The 19,388-nt window shown below is 34.0% G+C and overlaps 2 protein-coding genes and 1 long non-coding RNA gene across 6 annotated transcripts; 2 read left to right on the top strand and 1 right to left on the bottom strand.

Moving 5' to 3' along the window:
• Window positions 1-83: 83 nt before the first annotated feature.
• LOC125583005 lies at window positions 84-7,409 on the top strand. The gene is made up of 2 exons (XR_007320316.1): window positions 84-1,532; window positions 1,622-7,409. It is a non-coding gene; the product is annotated as an uncharacterized LOC125583005 (long non-coding RNA).
• On the bottom strand, window positions 7,181-13,304 carry LOC106425792 (rho GTPase-activating protein 7-like). Of its 4 annotated transcripts, none has more exons than XM_013866508.3 (22): window positions 12,940-13,304; window positions 12,360-12,396; window positions 12,140-12,216; window positions 11,954-12,024; window positions 11,802-11,880; window positions 11,571-11,700; window positions 11,365-11,484; window positions 11,184-11,261; window positions 11,014-11,069; window positions 10,865-10,934; window positions 10,689-10,776; window positions 10,277-10,544; window positions 9,994-10,209; window positions 9,314-9,643; window positions 9,121-9,170; window positions 8,889-8,949; window positions 8,723-8,806; window positions 8,525-8,635; window positions 8,288-8,442; window positions 8,141-8,207; window positions 7,859-8,053; window positions 7,181-7,654 (listed from the first exon to the last, which is right to left on the bottom strand). In XM_013866508.3, the coding sequence occupies exons 1-22, from the start codon at window positions 13,000-13,002 to the stop codon at window positions 7,457-7,459; spliced, it is 2,604 nt and encodes an 867-aa protein (XP_013721962.1). In that variant the 5' UTR covers window positions 13,003-13,304; the 3' UTR covers window positions 7,181-7,456. The 4 variants fall into 4 exon arrangements, with proteins under 4 accessions (XP_013721962.1, XP_022555462.1, XP_013721961.1 ...); XM_022699741.2 differs by having other exon boundaries at window positions 10,298-10,544; XM_013866507.3 differs by having other exon boundaries at window positions 8,141-8,210; window positions 12,940-13,303.
• Window positions 13,305-16,194: 2,890 nt separating this feature from the next.
• Window positions 16,195-19,364, top strand: LOC106425680 (protein CLT1, chloroplastic). Its single transcript, XM_013866391.3, has 10 exons — window positions 16,195-16,731; window positions 17,288-17,433; window positions 17,597-17,634; window positions 17,830-17,945; window positions 18,098-18,197; window positions 18,282-18,317; window positions 18,391-18,441; window positions 18,537-18,660; window positions 18,757-18,882; window positions 19,014-19,364. Exons 1-10 carry the CDS (start codon window positions 16,298-16,300, stop codon window positions 19,187-19,189), a joined length of 1,347 nt encoding a protein of 448 aa, XP_013721845.1. The 5' UTR covers window positions 16,195-16,297; the 3' UTR covers window positions 19,190-19,364.
• Window positions 19,365-19,388: the final 24 nt, after the last annotated feature.

Raw genomic sequence — 19,388 nt, 5'->3', positions numbered from 1 at the left:
TCTTTTTTTTTTCACCGTCTATTTTTCCTTTTTACTTTCTTCAGTTATGAATTTCTTGAAAAAAATTGCCTAAACAAAAAATCTATCCTATAATAAAAGGGATATATAATCCACAGGAAAGGTGTCCACGTCACTTTAAAAATCAACCAATAATGAAGTTTCATTTTGCCACGTCAGTCTGCTGTTAGTCAACACAAAATTTTCGCAGGCCAACTTAGTTATGGGCTTCTGATTTTCTGTGTTGTCGTGGCTCATCATTATAGCCCAAAATACATATCATTATTATTCAAAATACGGGCAAAATTAATTAATCACAGCCACCGTTTACAACCTTTTCAGATTTCTCTACTGTAAAGATTCTGATTTAATTGACATAAAGTTTACCTAGCCATCTGTTACCTCTTCTTCATCTTCTGCCGTTTAGAGTATGCTCAAACTTCTACATGTCAATCCATTTTCCAACTTCTCTTTGATACATATATATATATAGACTCCAAATCCTTGAACCATCGCTATGGTGGCCCTAAAACGCTCCAAATCGTCGATCTCTGACTGTTTACTTCGACAAAGTCGCCGCCTGTCAAGTTGATTCACTTTTGAGAAGCCCATATCCCGCTAAAGTCGGGATGCTAATCGGCCTTCACCTGCTTCTGATCGAAGAATAGGTATGACCTAATCTTCTCAAACCCCTCAATTTGATAGTGCCAGTTTATGTAACCTAACATATATCACACATCCACATGGCTCCATTGTTCTGAAGCCGCTATGAAGATTTTCTGAAGCGTGTCTCCTCCTACAGTTCTTTAGGGAATCCACACATTGCTTTTGAACCAGTCAATCGGAATCGAAATGGGTGTTTCAGAAATGCATTTGGAGTAACGGCGAGTGCGGCGTCTTCTTCGTTAGTCTCTACGATCTGCGCGACGGCGAGAAGAGATTGCTGACGTTTCGGCTGAACACCGGGGCGTGCGATCGGATTTCGGCGGTTACGCTTCAGAGAGAGTTTATGAGAGAGACGACGGTTGCGGATGGATGTTGCGACGAACACGTGGCGAAGGATGTGGGGTTAGGTAAGGCGATAGAGGAGATGATTCCGAGTGGGGAAGGGGATAAACTGTTTTGGGCGCATTGGATGGACGTGCTGGGTTACTCGCTGAATGCATTCCGGTTCTCGAATTTGAGTTTCGTGGATGGACGCTGAAGACCCGAACCGGAGATCTCAGGTGGTAAGGATGAAACTGGAAAAAGATCAGACTCTTAAACTTGTGGCTGTAAGTGTCTCTCCTTATTCCAGCAACTTCTATAGTTGTGTGCGCAGATTTGCTTACCATTATTGCTTATTAAGCTAGATTATATACTTTACTATTAATTTATTTAAATATTTAATATTATATTGAAATGATAATCTTTTCTGATAGATAGTGGTTATATATGAACACTTATCTCTGCAATCAAACAGTGTTATCTAAATTGTTTGTTAAATGATGAATGGACAAAATAAGTCCCAAGGCGTTTTCATATTTGATGACAAGGTGCGCAACTATCTTTCTCCAATATTTTTATCCATGATCCATATTTATTTCTTCTATCTTTATTTAGTTTTGACAATTATTGTTTGTAGGGGTCCGGCTACAGAAGTAAGCTTCAGCTTAGGAACTAAGGAAACCAAAGTTGTGTTTTGTAATTATACTATGTTTTTGGAATTATGTTCATTGGCGTAAGTTGCCGTTAGTCGGTAAGATTGTACTTGCTTTTTAACCTTTTCCTTAGTGATTTTCAAAATTGGTAAAGACCTATTTAAGTTTTTCCTGCGTTCTTTGCCAATTCCTCTTCCAAGTGTTTTGCAAGTTGTGACTTATTTCTTCGTTTCAGAATTATACCTAGATTACTGGTATTTTTATAGCTTAATGGACCCTTTTATAAAAAAGGATTGATCTTTTTAGGAAAACATGTAAAGTAGATTCAATTTGATCTAAGAGTGGTATGTAATTTATTAATCTTCAAAATGAATTGTTTCTCTAATTATTATTTTTCATTTCAATATTTTGGTGTAGCTTTATCAAATTACATATAAAAACTCATTTGTATACTTCCATATGTATTCAACATACATACAATGTACAATAGAACATCTATAAATTGAACATTATTTTCTATAAATTAATAATGTTGGGACTTTGAAATTATGTTAATTTATAGAGATATTAATTTACAAAAAGTTTCTTTTTCGATTCTTTTCGACTTTTTTCTATTTTTATTTATACCATATATACATAAATAAAAAATTTAGAAAATTGACTTTCAAATTGTTTTATTATATTACTTGGTTTATATTTTTATGTTTTATATAACTTATATGTGGTTTTTCGATATAATTTTACTAAATATTATCAAAATATATTGAAATGTTATGAAAAAATAGAAGTATTTTTATTGTGAATATAAAATCAATAATATAATATTTGGTTTGTACTTATATGAAATGTATATATAGATATATTATTAATTTATGATTTTAATGAGACCATATATTTACATAGGATTTTCTAAGAACATATTATCTTCTTATTTTATTGATTTGTGTCATATTTTGAACCGGCCGAACTTGGGACCGGAATTTTTTATTAATTTATAGAGGGTCTACTTTAGTATCAAATAATATCATAAATATTGATGAACTTCAAATCTATAAAGTTTTACCTAATATATATTATTATGAAAGCATTCATTCCTTCTTTTAAATATAATATATTTTTAAAATATAAGTCTAAAAATGAAAATTTCTCTAAATTAATAGCTCTATAAATTAATAAATTATCATAGTTCCAATATTATTAAGAGTTTTATTGTACTATTAAATTTCCGAAGTTAAATTATATACTATAATGCAAATTATGTTCAAGCGACTACGAAATAAAATGTAATACAAGTACAAACTTTAAGATAAATTCCGGAGTAAGTTGATTGTATATTTGTGATGATTAAATTCAGTCACAAATAGTTTACAAGTTATTTTTTTAAAACAAATTATTAAGTGAAACTCAAAAGTATCCACTAACAATTATATAATTTTGTATTTAATTAATATTTAATTTTAAGATTTATTAAATCACAAAATTCAACACTATTTTTCTCTTCAAAACAAAATAGTGAAGAAAAAGAATTCAGTTTACTATAATACCAAAATATTTTCCAAATAAATTCATTCACAAATAGTTTACAAGTTATTTAAAAAAACTAAATTATTAAGTGAAACACATAAGTATACAGTAAAAATTATATAATTTTAAATTTTTTTAATATTTAGTTTTAAGATCTGTTAAATAAAAAAATTCAACACTATTTTTCTCTTCAAAAAAATGGCGAAGAAAAAAAAAATTCAATTTACTATAATACCAAAACGTTTTCCAATCCAGTAATATAATTTAAAATATTTAGTCAAAAGAATATAATTTAAAATGCAGAATGGTGGTAAAAAAAGGGTAGTTCCAAATAATAAAAAAACGGATGCAGTACAAAAAAATAAACAAGAAAGATATACACTCTATTTTCTGTAACTCTATGAAAATTTAAATTATTTGCCCACATAAACCGTCTGAGAACAATATAAAATCACACAAATAGATCGATAAATTAGGAATGGTCTTAATCTACTTAGATAAAAAATGTATTACTATTATCAGTTTAGTCATTCAAAAAATAGTAATAAACATAAAACCAAACAATAATATGGACAAATGGTTAAAGTTAAATTTCTTATTTTTAAAAGCATATAAACAAGAAGAAATTTTTGAAAATGAATAGAATTTATGAATTTACAGATATTGTAGTACATATCAGTGGTAATAAATATAGGCTAACTCCACATCATATATCTTTAAGAACATTTCCAATATAAAACTTCATTTTTGTTCCTAAATAAAGTAATTTTATAATGGAATTGAATTTACTCTCTAACCATGCTCTAAAAATGGAGTGAAAATAAAGTAATAGACAAAAAAAATAAAATAATTACTCTATTTATCGAGTTATCCATGTTTCCTCTATTATAAAATAAAAATAGAATAAGGTTATAGCATTTCTTACTCCAAATTTTATTTTGAAATAAATTATGTAGTAGAGTTGAAAATGTCCTAAGGTCAACTAAAAACAACAATATACTTAGCAAACAGTACAAACAAATGTTATAAGGCAATACACTGTATAAGGACACACATCTCCAAATTCATATGCAAAAAAACAGAAGTTGTTAAGGTTGTTTATGAATAAGTAAGGGATGTTACATACACTTTAATACCTAGAAAGAACAACTCTCTTATTTTAATAGACTTCATCAAGGTATTTTAGAAAAGTAGGTATTTCTTCAGTTATAAATATGGTTTACAATAATGTAACCAACTGTTTTTACATACATTGTGTCAGTTAAAATTTTGTATTGAAAATTTAATTTCATTTTGTTTAACCATTTGTTTAACCAGAATAATAATAATAATAATAATAATAATATTTTTTAAACAATGGGCAGCGTAGACCAGTTTTTGATAGTACTTAAAAAACCATATGATACAAAAGAGTAGAGAAACATAACAATGAGTCATAAGAAGAAATGCAGATATTTGTAACGACTCACCAAACTGCTCTAAAAAAAACCATTGGATCAGTTTCAAACATAGGTATTCATTATATCCCTGCAGTAAGTTTTTTTTTTCGTTTTAGAGCATTTTCAACTTCAATTTATATTTTTATTCTAAAATAAAATTAAGAGTAAAATGATATAATTTTACTCTATTTTTTGCTTATATAATAGTGTAAAAGTAAGTTCATTAAAAAAAAAGATATTGATTCAAGATTTAAAGATTTAGGTGAGTGAATTTGATTAGTTATCAAAAACTATTATCATTCAAATATTTATCAAACATATAGTAAAAATATTTTTGAAATAGAATACATTTATAAAAAAATATTTATATATTTGTCTGAAATGAAGCTAAAGTCATAGGTGTATAATTATGCAGTAAAATACACAATAGTTAGAAATAAAGTGGAATTCATCAACCTAAAGAATCACAACCAAACATCGCTAATTACTGTCAATTACTTTTTTTTGCATATTTTATGAATATTTTAGTGAAAAATAATCCAAATCATTTTTAAATATAAAATATAATAAGACATAATCCGCGCGTAGCGCGGAAAAAAGATCTAGTATATTTAAGAGACAAAAAAGAGGAAATTCCAAGCCTACATACAGATAAAAGCTCTGTAAATTCATAATGTTGAGATTATGATAATTTATTAATTTATGAAGTTTTTAATTTAAAGATACTCTCCTTGTTTAAATTTATATTTTAAAATATAATTTTATTTTTTCGACAAAAATATATAAATATATAAAATATACTTTTGTTTAGAAATTCTTTTTTAGTAATGATATTAAATTTACAAAAAAAATTAAAGATTTGGATTTCATCTATTTTTTAGATTGTTTGATATTATTTTATATATGGTGAATACATATCAGCATACAATTAACTTTTATATGTTGTTCAACAAAATAAAATATAAATTAGAGATGAAGTTTATTTTAAAGAAAATAAACAACAAAATGCGTTGTGTATGTTTATATAATTTTATATATATATATATATATATATATTAGTTATTAGTTTATAATTTTAATAGAATCATATATTTATCTAAATTTTGTTAAATATTATTATTCTATTATGGGAAAACGAGCTATTTCCCCACGAGAACTATCATATAGCATCAGATGTCTCCCAAACTATTGCATCGTCCTATATATCCCCGAAAAACAAAGTTCCAAATTTAATTCTCCACGAAACAAAAGTTAAATACTTATTTCCCCTTGAATTTAAAGTTCGAAACTTATAAACCCATACAAATTAATTATTTTGGTTTACTATATAAAAACTAAACCGAAAACATTATTTAACCGATTATAAACCATGAAAGACCCGATCAGGATCCGATTCTATCTCTTAAACCAATAACCAATAACCCACACCCGAAAATTTGTTAACCCGAAACCCACACCCGACAATTAACCCCGAATAGAAATCTAGGTAAAAAAAATCTGAGTGTTTCAATTCTTGAAGATGAAAGCAAAAGTGAAATTTGGTAGAGAAGACTGAAGTTGAAGAACGAAAACTAAAGGCCTAGAGATTATATATTTTTCTGTGGAGATGATATTAGTTGCAGAGGAGCTGAGCCGAGGAGATGAAGCCTTATTACGAGGATGTGTTTCTTGGCTGTTATAAATATTACATATGGTAAATTGTAATGAAGATCCGTAGGTTGGTGGTTGTTGCATTTTAAATTAGCACTACAAGTCACGAGTTCGAGCTAATGCTATTGCACTTTATGAAGTTTTGATTTTAATTAAATGAATATAAATGACGATTTTGTCCTCGTCTTCTACCCTATGTCTGCGATTTGCAGATCCTAAATGTCCCACCTTTCACTCTCTTTTTCACGATTTCACAGCTTTCTAAACTAAATCTTGTGGGTTTTATCCAAATATAATAGACCCATATCATAAACTATGATATAACACTTGTAATTTCAAATTTTCAAGCTTTTTCATTTCACCACCTTGGCTCATTGATTCTGACCAGACGAGAACTCGGAAAGTGACCACTCAAAGCTCTGTACGCAGAATTTGACGACCCATACATTATCATTTCTGATCGATGAAGATTCAAACAATCAAATTTTTTAAAAAAATTAATTTTAGGGTTCTTCACGTGTACCATTGGAGATTTTAAAAGAGGGTTTAGTGGGTCGGGTAAAACTTGGTCAAGTATTGAGTTCAAAACTGGTTTTTCGGTTTTATTTTACAGTTTGATGGTCTGTACCGGTGATTATACCAATTTTTTCCTAAACCAACATTTGTGGAGAAATCAATCTCAAACTATTTTTTCGGGGATATATAAAATGAGGCAATAGTTTGGGAGACATCTGATGCTATGCAATAGTTCATGTGGGGAAATAGCTAGTTGACCCTTCTATTATCTTATCAAATCATATTTTAAATTACCCTAACTTAAAACAAGATATTTATTAATTTATAGAGTTTATACTACACTAATATCAACTTTTCAAAAGAAATCAGATCACAATAGTTTAGTTGGAGTCCAAACTGTCAAGACCATGTATATACAGCGTTTAATACTCACGGACTTTCACTTAATTGCCTGCTAGGGACCAACATGTATGTTAACACTTTATGAACAAAACTAATCTCACATAAGAATATGTTGTATTACACACAAAAAAAAAATAAAAAAGGATTTTTATATACACACAAGATAGTTGCACAAAGAATGAGGTCATTGTCGTCTTCACAGTAGAAAATGAGCAGAACAAACATTATTCCATCACCAAAAGCATATACAGAGCAAACTCAGACTTTTCTTTACTCTTTCTCATGTTGTTAGTTCCAAGGTGGAGAAGATGGCCGGTGTATGAAATCTTGAGAAGAAGAAGACGTGCCGTAGTTGAGATCCAGGTTCTGCAGCTGCTCCATTAGCTGCGAACGTCTCTCCTTGAAGAAATCAAGTCGAGTTGTTAACTCTACCAATGCTGCTGACGCAGCCGCTGACGGATGATTAACCCTTGGGTACTCTGTTATCTGCCAAACAAACCGTTCATTTTTCAAGCATGTTAGTGTGCCTTGTTACTGACTAAACATGTTTCCTCTCAAAACTTCTAAAGGCAGAGAAGCATTCATGCATGTTTCTGTAGTTACCATTTTTTACAACTATCTATTTTGTGGAACTAATTCATAAACCAGATAAATTGATAGAGAATGATAATAATGAGCAGAAGAACTTACATCTAATGCTCTCGAAGTCGATGGAACAGAGGGAGAGGGAGAATCTACGCCTGAGAAATTGTTTATAGACATCTTTCCATAGTCTTCACTGCTTTTTGATTCTGATGTTTGCTTACGAGATGGTTGCCTGCTATTGCCAACACCAAAAGATCCTGCTCCTTTACTATTTCTCCAATCCGCTCCCAGCACATTCTCCTGCAGCTCAAACATTAAAACTCTATTGGTTTAATCTTAACTATGCAAGACGATGATCGATGTAACATAAACACAAGTAAAAACTACCTCGTGTCTTTGTTTTCTTTCATGATTTACAAAGGCAAGAGTGGAATCAAAATCTTGCTGAAGAAACCTTCTGGAGAAATACACAACATCGTATTAAAACAAAAATTTAGATAGTGAGGAAAGTAGAGTGAGAGTATTACAACTCACTTTTGAAGATACTGATGATTATCACGCCCATCTGAGAAAGAACCTAAGTTAGTCTGACGTTGCTGGTTAAGCTGCTGGTGAAGTTCTGCGACTTTCTGCTTCAGCCTGGCAACATCAGCCTCAGCAAGAGCAATTTCCTCAAGCTCAGCCCTTGTCTTCAAATATACATGGATGGTTAAGTAGTTTAACTAAATGTCCTGAAGAAAGATAACATTTCCATATAAATGTAATACTTACTTTCGAATCCACACCATGTGAGCTGAAATGTCCAGAAGACATGCTCAAACCAACCTCCAGTGCTGCTCGGAGATCTCTCTCCGCTTGCAACTGCTCTTGTAATCTTGACACCTATATTAAAGCATTCCCCATCAAACAAGAATAAGATTTATTAGACTTTAGGATTAATTGTAGTAGAGAGAAGGGATTCATATATACATCTTGTTCAAGCGAAAAACGACGTTCGTGCAGTGCTTGCTTCCTTCTCTCCAAGCTAGCCTGTAATATCGCATTACCTCTGGCCTATAAACAATAATATTGACCCGTGTTAATGACTTTATGAAGTCCTAAAATAAAAATTTACAGCAGCAGAAGATTAATTTACCTCCTTTGCAATTCGTTGTCGTAGTTCATTTTTAGCTGTCTCGAGTCTCTGTATAGCAAGCCTACAAACAAATGATCAACCAATTAGTTGTACAAAAACACCAACCTAGTGTAATCGATTCAAACCAAACAGATGAAGCAGTAGATTACAATACTGCATAGATCAAAACAATATAGAAAGAAACATATATGCATGTACTTATGTGTAATACAGCCAAGAGTGAAAGTCTTACTCGTCTTCTCCTGAAGAATCAAACGATCCATCGGTGGATAACTTTCTTGCCTGTGACGAACAAAGATGAAAAGAAAATGTTATATGATTCTGCAAGGGTGACCCTTATAACAAACTGGAGGAAAAGAGTTTTATATCATGCATCCAATTATACTTATAGGAACTATTTGATCAAGATAAGCAAAAACACATACACTGCCTCGACCCCAGAATGTTGAGCGCTTTGTATGAACAGACGAGGGAGTGCTCTTATTCACTGATTTCTCACTTGATGATTCAAGACCAGGAGAAGCAAAAGTACTTCCATGAGTGAGTTCATTTAAGACCTTCCCTGATTGATAAGACTCGCTAACATTTACAAGACGTGAGTTTGTTGGATCATCACGTAGCTGCTCTCCAGCTTGTTGATCCGTGGAGTTGACAAAAGCATTTCTCACAAGGTGATCTGTTCGTGCGTTTGAATTACGTATTGGACCATTTGTCTCTCTCGGTGATTCAATATCAGAGTCATCAGCAACGAATCCCTACAAAAAAAAAAATGTATTCAGCACTCATGAAATAATTAGTTTTTCTAGACTCTAATTCATTAGAAAATAGCAGGAATAAAATACATCATGGTTCTAATCGGTTTAAAACCATTCTAAATTGGTTTAAACCGTTAAATTAATCAATAAGGTTAGTACAAATCCACATATTTGTCTAATTTATTTTTTGTATATCTAATTTAGATAATTCATGGAAATAATTTTATAATTAAAATCAAAACTAGCGTATCTTATAAAAATGTAAAAGATATATAAAACAAAACAATAATTTGGCATAGATACTTGCATTGAAGGAAGAGAGAGCTCAGACTGGGTAAAGGAGAACTAACCTTGTATTCATAATGATCGCTGCATGTGCCTGCGCTGCTCTCACTCATTTTTCCACTCAACGCACGCTCATTATCATCATCTGTCACTGGTTCTACTTCATTATCTGCATTAAGGTAATCATTTTTCAGGTTGTTGTCATCATCACTAGAATCATCAGGCCCACTGTTTCCAATATGTGACTCAGTCGAAATGGAACATCTTTGAATATTTTCTTCCTGAAAAATTTTTGCAGATAGGCATATAAGAGACATACAACATCAATCATAATTTGAATGAAACTACCTGAGAGCTGTCTTGTCTTACATCGAAAATACTTCCGTAATCCTCTAGGAGAGTAGTAATGATGGCCTGAGCGTTATTGGCAGCATTAGCAGCAGCAAGAAGCTGAGCAGAGTTGTCTTCACCACTATCATCAAACTCGTCCTCAAGATCACATTCACCAGCGAGTAGAGGACGTAAGAGCAGAGGAGCCATGCAAGCAGCTACAGCAGATGGGCTCATTCGGTTTTCGTTGGAATGAGATGAGATAGTATGCATCATTTTCAGAATCCTGAAGGGTACAACGCAAACATGTAAAGGTTAAAGAAAACACCTTACAAATGATTCTTCAACATTGAATATATCTTATAAACTGTTAGCAGTCAGATTCGGCTATTGGCTCTAAACAGACCAGAAGAGAGATCTGGTAACATACCGTTGTAGTAGACGTCTATTAGGTTCAGGAAACGTTTCAGCCATAGCCGAGCGCAATGAACTAATGCGAGCCTCCTTAGACTCGATTCCTGATCCAGCAAAACCAATTAAAAGGAGTTTCAGCCAGATGTCCACTCCACAACTATGAAGGAAGTAGGAGGTGGTAAGGGAACTCACTGTAAGCTTCCAGCAGGGCAGTGCAACAAGATGCTGATACTGGAGAAGAAGGCAACTCTCTCAATACATGCTGCAAGTGAAATGAAAATTGCCTTAGTATTGTGACAATGCATAAATTATCAGATTAAGAAGTTGAGAAGAAACTACACCTTAATGCAGTCTCCAATAACATGCGGATCTTCATCGAAACTGAACTCAGTTTTACCTACGTATTGTTTGGAGATGAACAAGGAAAAATAAGTAAACTTAAGTACCAGGGAAGTCTAAGAACATATTATATAGGCATGACAAGATGTAATTAAAACTTAATTATTGGTACCTTGTTCATATTCTTGAACTCTACGTTCCACCTCCTCCACATCCGCAGACTGTCTTAATATTCCTTCAATTTTAGTTCCTGAGGAGACAAAAGACCAGAAAGTAAAATAAAACAGTTTAAAGAAAAATGCATTCGAAGAGTTTACATCTAATATTTAATCCACATTTCCTCAAGAAGTTACCATAATTCTCAATAAACTGAAGAGCTTTCTCGAGGAACGATGGGCTTCCATCAATATCTTCAAGAGCAAGTAAGATTGGTCTTCCAACAACCAATGATTTTAACGGACGCTTATCCCGCCCTAGCAATTATGAAAAATATGTAATGATGTGAGATGCTTAGGCTAAAGATGTAACATGGAATAGAACAAACATTGATGAAAGGAACCTTCGCTAGCCTCGTTAGTTTCAGGACGGAATATTCCATTGTGGCCCATGATGAGTGTTGCATTAGGGGCGTGTGCAAGAGCCTGCTCAAGGGAAGTTTTCCACTCGCACAAATCGTCATATGTCTCAGCCTGCATTATCCAAGTTGGTCGCAAATAGAGAAGTTAACAATAGAACAAAGATCGTTATTATAGAGTATGTGTTTCAAAATTTGGTGCTTTTGCTTAAGCACCTTAAGAGTGAAAGCTCTTCCATCACGCCCATCAGGAAACAATACGGTCAACAACTTCTTATCCTCTCGCACCACAACACTGAAAACAAAAATTAACTGTAAGTTGAACTCCATGTAGTTTTCTAATCAATTAGTGATATTATTTGTCATACCTTCCAGAGTTATTTAAGTCGATACCACCTAGAGTTATGTTAACTTCACCACCCTTTTGTGGTAGCGTACCCTGTGAAAATTTAGTATACAATTCTCATGATTCTTATCATAGTTTAAAGGAGTAAGTCAACTACACTGATCAAAATCAATTGGGGGGAAAATGGCTGTATGGTTGTAATACTAACAGGGTCGTTTTTGAAGAAGACCAAAGAAGAACGTGTGAGGATGAACCAGCGTTTCTTCCAAGACGTCCAACCCAATCCTATTGAGCAAAAAAAAATACCAAAATCAAAACGTTAAATTCACTATGCAATCCCAATAGCACAGGGAATTGAACAAGTGAACGAACATAAGTGAAATGTGACAACTTTAATAGAAGATTGGGACACAAGGATGGATGGATACCTTTCGAAGATATGAAAAGTGGACCACTCTTATAAACCTGTCAAAAAAATTGCGAGTTACATAAATATTAGTATCATCCTGCAGCTTAGTTATCAAATTTTACATTTTCGAAAACTATTTAAGAATATTTAATTTGTTTTCAGTTCATATTGGGTACCAGACATCCATCCAAAAATACTCAATCAGCCAATTAAACACCCTCACACATCTGTCATGTGTGATATTTCTATTAAACTGAGAAACTACTTCCCTGGATAAGAGTGTTTGGCTAAAAAGCACAGGCGCGATTACGGACTTAAAGAACACAAGGAACAGCTAATCAGAGCTTGTCACACTACTAATCAAAAGCCATGTGTACTCCAAAAAGAACCAATGTCTGATACTCTAATGCGGAGAATACAATCTACCAAACTCCAATCGCGTACAATAAAACTTGTTCTTTTTGTAGCAACTCTATAAGTAACCGAAATTCAGACAACTAACTAAAACCTTCAAACATAACTAAACAAATGAATTATTCACATGACGATAAAATGTATATCGAAAAAAGAAGAGAAGAAAAGAAGCCTCCTGCATTTACCGTATTAGAAGCAGCAGCAGCACCTCGAGGCCGCTCCAAAGCAGCTAAAGAAGAAGCCTCCATTGCCTCAACAGCATAATCTCAGATCCAGCCTCGGGTTTCGATTTCACCTCAATAGAAACAGCAACAAACAATCTCCCAAAACCCCAATCTTCTCTCCTCCTCCTCCTCCGACAAATTGAAGAATTATACGCAACAGTGCCGCCCAATTAACCGTCGCTCCGCCGCGAGATGTAAGAGCAGAAGATGATTTTAGGTGTTAGATAGAGGAAAGAAGAAGGGACATTGCTTTCCAGCTACTTCTGCTGTGTGATGAGAGAGAGAAAGAGATTGGGAGGGGCCATGAGTGTCGGAGAAGTCACGGGTCGGGTCTTGTTGGACTTAAGTCGTATTTAAATCGATCCAGCCAATCACTGTGCTCCACCTAGGCAACAGCTGGTATGATCCTCTTTCCGGATTAGGTGCTGCGTTTAGTTTAGTTTAGTTTAGTTCCACTCGTTACGACTCCATTCCCTTGTAAACGCATAATAATCTACTTTCTGGTTTAATTATTTATATCTACTTGTATGTAGAAGGAGATGGACTCTCCAATCTTGATTGATTTTTTTAACCATGTTGGATACAAATTTGTGCAAACACATTGCAATTTCTCTCACACACAAAACTCACATTTTGGCATGCTCTTGAGATCATAAGTTGAGATTCTACATCTGTATTTTTAAAATATTAACACTAATACATAAGATTTTTTGAGTAATCAAACTCATAACTAATTAGTTTTGCATTGTAAACATATGATAGACACGAATTTGAAACTTCAACATTGTTTGTTGGTCCAAATAAAATGGAAGATATTTTCTATTGATTCAGAGATGAACTGATTAAAAATGTTAAGGTAGATGAACTTTCAATTTAAAATTAATGGGTGATAAATGGAGTGGTCTGTATATCTTATATATTAGTTAGAATCTCTTCCAACTACCGATATTTAACACTTTGTGTCTAATAAAAAACATTATCTCAAATGGACATACTGAAAGTTTACATAACCTATTTTTTTTAACGACCAAATCATTCATTCATAGAAAAGTTTAATGAGACAGTACTAACTTGAAGTTATACAGAGGAGCTTTAGCTAAAACATCTGATGCAGAGTTCAAACATCTCAACACATAAGAGAAACTAAGAGAGATAAAAGAGGAAGATAGATTCCCTATATCCAAAATGATTGATTCCGTAGAGTTCTACTGAACGTTTCGAGGTGAGCTCATTGATCAGCACTTGATTATCTGTTTTGAGACATATTTTGGAGAGTTGGAGAGCCTTGGCCTGAAGCAGAGCTTCAGCTAAAGCCTCGGCAATCAGCGGTGAATCCACAAAAAGTTCTGTCGTTGAGCCATGTCTTGTTTACAGAAACAAACACTTGGTTTTACAGAAACTAACACTAATATATAAGTGAATTTTGGCAATTCAGTTATAGCTTATAGCCAATTGATCTTTAATTAATTTAACACTTTTTCATGTTTGATGCGAGTTTTGTTCCTCTTTTTGTGTATCAATGTTCATCGTATTCATATTTGTGAACGTGTTGTGTTTTGCAGTTATTATTTTACTGATTATACACTATATTATACAGTCTACTGAGGTTTTTTCTTTCTCATGGAATCATTGAGGTAGAGAGGAAGAACTTCGTCTTGAAGATGAAGAACCATAAATGGACAATTATGCATATTCAGTAGAGGAAGAACTTCGTCTTGAAGATGATGAATCATAAATGACAACTATGCCAACATAACCGTATTAAACATTTTTTTGTCACACGTCACAAAGTTTGGTTAAATTTACATCGTACGGATCCACCCGTTTTTTTATTTCTGCAAGTCATGTGATCTTATCAAACGGAAAAATCGTGTATTTTGACAAATATGTGTCAAAAATGGTGGCTATAATTAAGACCCTAAAAGAATTTGAAATATATGAAAAATCTGAAAAATATCCGAAACACGAAAAGTATTTGAAACTCCAAACAAATACCAAAAAAATTCAAATTCCTAAAGATTTAAAATCTTATTCAAAATCTGACACGATGAACTGAAAAATACCCAAAATTTTATCCAAATACCCAATTTTTTTTTAAATTTGAAAAATTTATCTGAAATCAAAACTCTAATCGTAAACCAAAAACTTAAAAACAATATCAATAATACCGAAAACATATTCGAAATATCCAAATATACCTAATAAACACATATTTATGATCGGGTGTAGGGTAGGACTCGGACTCAAACAAAGACCTGCAGGTAAAAAAAAACCCAATAGGTTATCTTCTCTGGACCTGAACTAAACCTATAATTTTGGGGCGGTTCGGTTTGTTTTTTTTATCCGGATATAATTCTCATGTCGAAAATAAACTTACGTAAAAGTGTACATATAAAATTTCAAATAAACTAATTTGTAGATTATATAGCTATTAAAAATTATGTTTTTCGATATAACAAAACTTTGTATTATAATATAATCCAACAACTCCGCGCTTTTCAAGCGCGGGTTAAAATCTAGTTATAACTTATAAGACAACTTTTCCTTAAAATGAGAACCACCATTAGCCCACCATCATTTGATTACGTATTTTAGTTGAATCATCAAACTAATCTGATTTCGATTGGTTCTTAAATGATAAACTTGACTTATGCCACATCACCCCCCCCCCCCCCCCCCCCAACTTTAGATGGCTTGACTTATGCCACATCACACCCAACTTTAGATGAGAGCGCTTCTAATCAAGGATCTAAAGAAGATGTTACTTCCAACTAAATAAGACAATACAATCAACGAACGTGTGTTGGACTATACTATTAGTTTAGCACCAAAAAATTGAATGCTTTTGGATTAGTGGTTTATCATAGAAAAAGTTTGGTATTGTTGTGTCTTTAATTTCTCTCAGTTATAGCCTGATCAGAACTCTCGATTAAAAATGGTAAGGCAATACCAAATGTAGAGCCACTGAGACTACGCCGTGACAATTATGATTTGGCTGCGCCGCCACATTGTGATTTGGAAAAGGTGAAGCCGATTATTTTATAGGAGAAAAAAACACACACAAAAACGTAGCACATGTGGCATAGTCATCATCTACTTAACGAACTTTCTATTTAAAGAATTTACAAATTGGCCCCAAAAGAAATAAAATTTACAAATTGAACCCAAACAGATTAAACGTAGCACAGGAGGTAGTTTCGTCTTTCGTGTGATGTCAGTATAAAGTAGTCGACACAATTACACCTCTCCTCTCACCTCTCCCTCTCTCTCTTCTCTCTTCTCTCTTCTTGTTAATCTCTCCACCGAACCTGTTTAAACCATGGCGACGAGCTCCGGCCGGTTAATCGCCGGTTCGACGGTGTCGATGAGCTCAATCAAACGGCGCAATGCGAATCCACCTCAATCAATCTCCCTAATCTGTCGAAATCAAATACAAGGCGCACCGCCTCTCGTCCTCCTCCGGCCATCTCAACGGTCCAGGCCGTGGCCAATCGAGGCGGTTCCTTCCGCGAAGTTCTGGGACGGATCTGACGATTTCGAAGTCGCCAAGGAGGAGAAGAGGAAGCCAGACGCGTCGCCCGGTGGAAAAACTGACGATCACGCTCTCGCCGGAAAACACGGCAGGACGACCGAGATAGTAATCGCGGCGGCGGTCACGGCGGCGCTGGGAGTGGGGAACCGCGTAATGTATAAGCTGGCGCTTATTCCTCTTAAACAATATCCCTTCTTCCTCGCTCAGCTTTCCACTTTCGGGTAAACGATTCCTCTCTCTGAAATGCTTAAAATTAGTATGTGGATTTGATTAAGTCAAGTTTAGATTTCAGATTATTGTTTTTGATTACATTCCTTAATCTAGTAATTGACGATTGTTGGATGTGGGAAAGTTGGTATATGTCGTATGTACTGTTTTGGAGAATGCGAATCTCAAATATTCGTATGCATTATAAAATTCTGTAATTGTCACAAGATTCTCTTTATGAACTGGGTCATAGTTGTCCACCGCTTTATTTTTTCTTTCGCGTACAGTATATAACTTTTTCCTCACGTGCCAGTTTCTCTGGGTCACCTACTTAAGAGTTAAAGAGTAGTTTTTTTATTACTGAGTCAATGACTTTCTCGTTGGATTTGCAGCAGTGAATTAATGACTTTTTGGTTGGATTTGTTCTAATACTTCTTTTTTGGTTCTGGTTGTTCAATGTGGACAAACATTGAACAATACTCAATTTCCTGAATGTATCTTGTTTTATATTAACAAGTATAATTTACAACTAATTTTTTTCTCTCTCTCTTTTCCATTTCCTTCTTGCAGGTATGTAGCTGTATACTTTTCTATACTGTATTTCAGATACCGAGCTGGGATTGTTACAAAAGAGATGCTATCAGTTCCGAAAATTCCATTTTTAATTGTTGGCATTTTGGAGTCTCTTGCTTTAACTTCGGGGATGGCTGCTGCAGGTATTTTTACATTGATTCTACCCTTAACATTTCATCCCCTTTCCCGTTTTCTGCTGTATACTTCTATCTGTTCGATGAAATTGCATCAAAACATTATTGATGCATGCAATACAGGAAAAACTAACCCTGTTTGTCTTGCTTACTCTCCTTTTTGTTGACTCAGCAAATCTCTCTGGACCATCTACTACAGTTTTATCTCAGGTTAGAAGCTTAAAACATTATTATCTCTATCTTCCATAAGTTCATAGTACAACATTAATTATCCTAAATTTCGTTTTGGTGTGTCAAAAGCTACTTCCCTCAAACTCTGTTTTTCTTGAATTATAGCTGATAAAAACATGGTTCTTCTCTGACAAATGTTTTAGAGTTAATTCTAGTCGTTTTATTACTTTGCAGACGTTTCTTATTTGGCAAATTCTATTCTCCATGGTTTTTCTCGGGAGGAGATATAGAATAAACCAACTATTTGGATGTGTTCTTGTAGCATTTGGTGTAATCGTCAGTGTGGCAAGGTTAGCCAGCTCGATTAACTTACTTGATATTGAAGTAACTTGGTTTCTTTTGTTAGACTTGTCATAGGACACAGCGTTGCCAGTTTAACAAGATATGTCATGTCAAGCATGTTTGGTTTAAGTAATAATTTTTTTTTTTTTGCATGTTCCAGTGGATCAGGGGCCGCTCATTCATTTAAAGATGCTGGAATATTTTGGAGTCTTCTTATGGTATTATCGTTTATGCTTCAAGGAGCAGATACAGTAATGAAGGTTTGTCAGTCATTAGCTAGTTGTATCGCCAACTACAAGATTTTTGGTTCTTCTCTCTTAACAGTAAATTTCATATCCTTGTAGGAAATCATCTTTATAGATAGCAAAAAGCGGTTGAAGGTAATTAAGCCGTCGAGACACTTCAACAGCATTTGCATTCTTTTTTGAATTCTGAAAGAAATTCGTATTACAGGGTGCTTCACTTGATCTCTTTGTTGTAAACTCATATGGTTCAATGTTCCAAGTAAGTGCTCTTTGTTTTCAGCATATGATCATTTTCTGTTGTTAGCAATCTATTTGCTAGCTAATGTGGCTGTTTCTGTGGTCAACTCAACCCAGGTTATATGCATTGCATTGCTTCTTCCTTTTCTTTCAAAACTTTGGGGCATACCGTTTTACCAACTACCAAGCTATCTAAAAGACGGAGGTGCTTGCTTTCTGAACATTGGTGCTAAAACAACAGGTTAGTTGATGTCTTCTGCCTCATGCTCGAGTATCTCCTTGTTTTTTTGTCTTCTGTGCAAAGCATTCAACACGCTCGGTTTGGTTTTGACAACAGGATGCGAAGGGGCGCCCCTTCTTCCGATAATGTTTGTAATGATGAACATGGCTTACAACATCTCTCTTCTACGCCTTATCAAGATCTCATCTGCTGTTGTGTCGTCTCTGGCATCCACCGTTTCAGGTACAACACTCCTCTCGTTATAGCCTTCTCTATCAAGCACACGGTCATCTCTGGTGTAACATCACTTAGAATATACATAAGATAAGCCTTTTCTAACAATACAGAATCTTGTGTTGGCTTTGGCTGTGCAGTGCCCATAGCGGTTTACTTCTTCACGCTTCCCTTACCGTACCTTGGAGTCGCATCTGCACTTCCAACAGGGTTCGTGGCAGGCACAGTCATCCTCGTACTGGGCATGCTTCTATATGCGTGGACACCATCATCTCAAACTCCCGATTCGGTTATCCCCTCGCCCCCATCAACTTAAACGGGCAGGAGGAGATTGATTTTGTAGCTTCGTTTGTTTGTTTGTTATTTTTCTATCTCAATCTCATTGTATGTAGCATATATGTCCTTTTTTGTCAATCAAGGAATAAGTTAGCTCATTATTTTGTAACAATTATTGACGGCTTTTTAGTTTGCTATTTGATTCGTATTCTTTCTGTCATGGTATATAAGGCGAGTCC

The sequence above is a fragment of the Brassica napus genome, chromosome A2 (assembly GCF_020379485.1).
Source record: "Brassica napus cultivar Da-Ae chromosome A2, Da-Ae, whole genome shotgun sequence".
NCBI lineage: Eukaryota > Viridiplantae > Streptophyta > Magnoliopsida > Brassicales > Brassicaceae > Brassica > Brassica napus.
The sequence above is the reverse complement of the archived record's forward strand: the minus strand, read 5'-3'. Positions and strand labels throughout refer to the sequence as shown.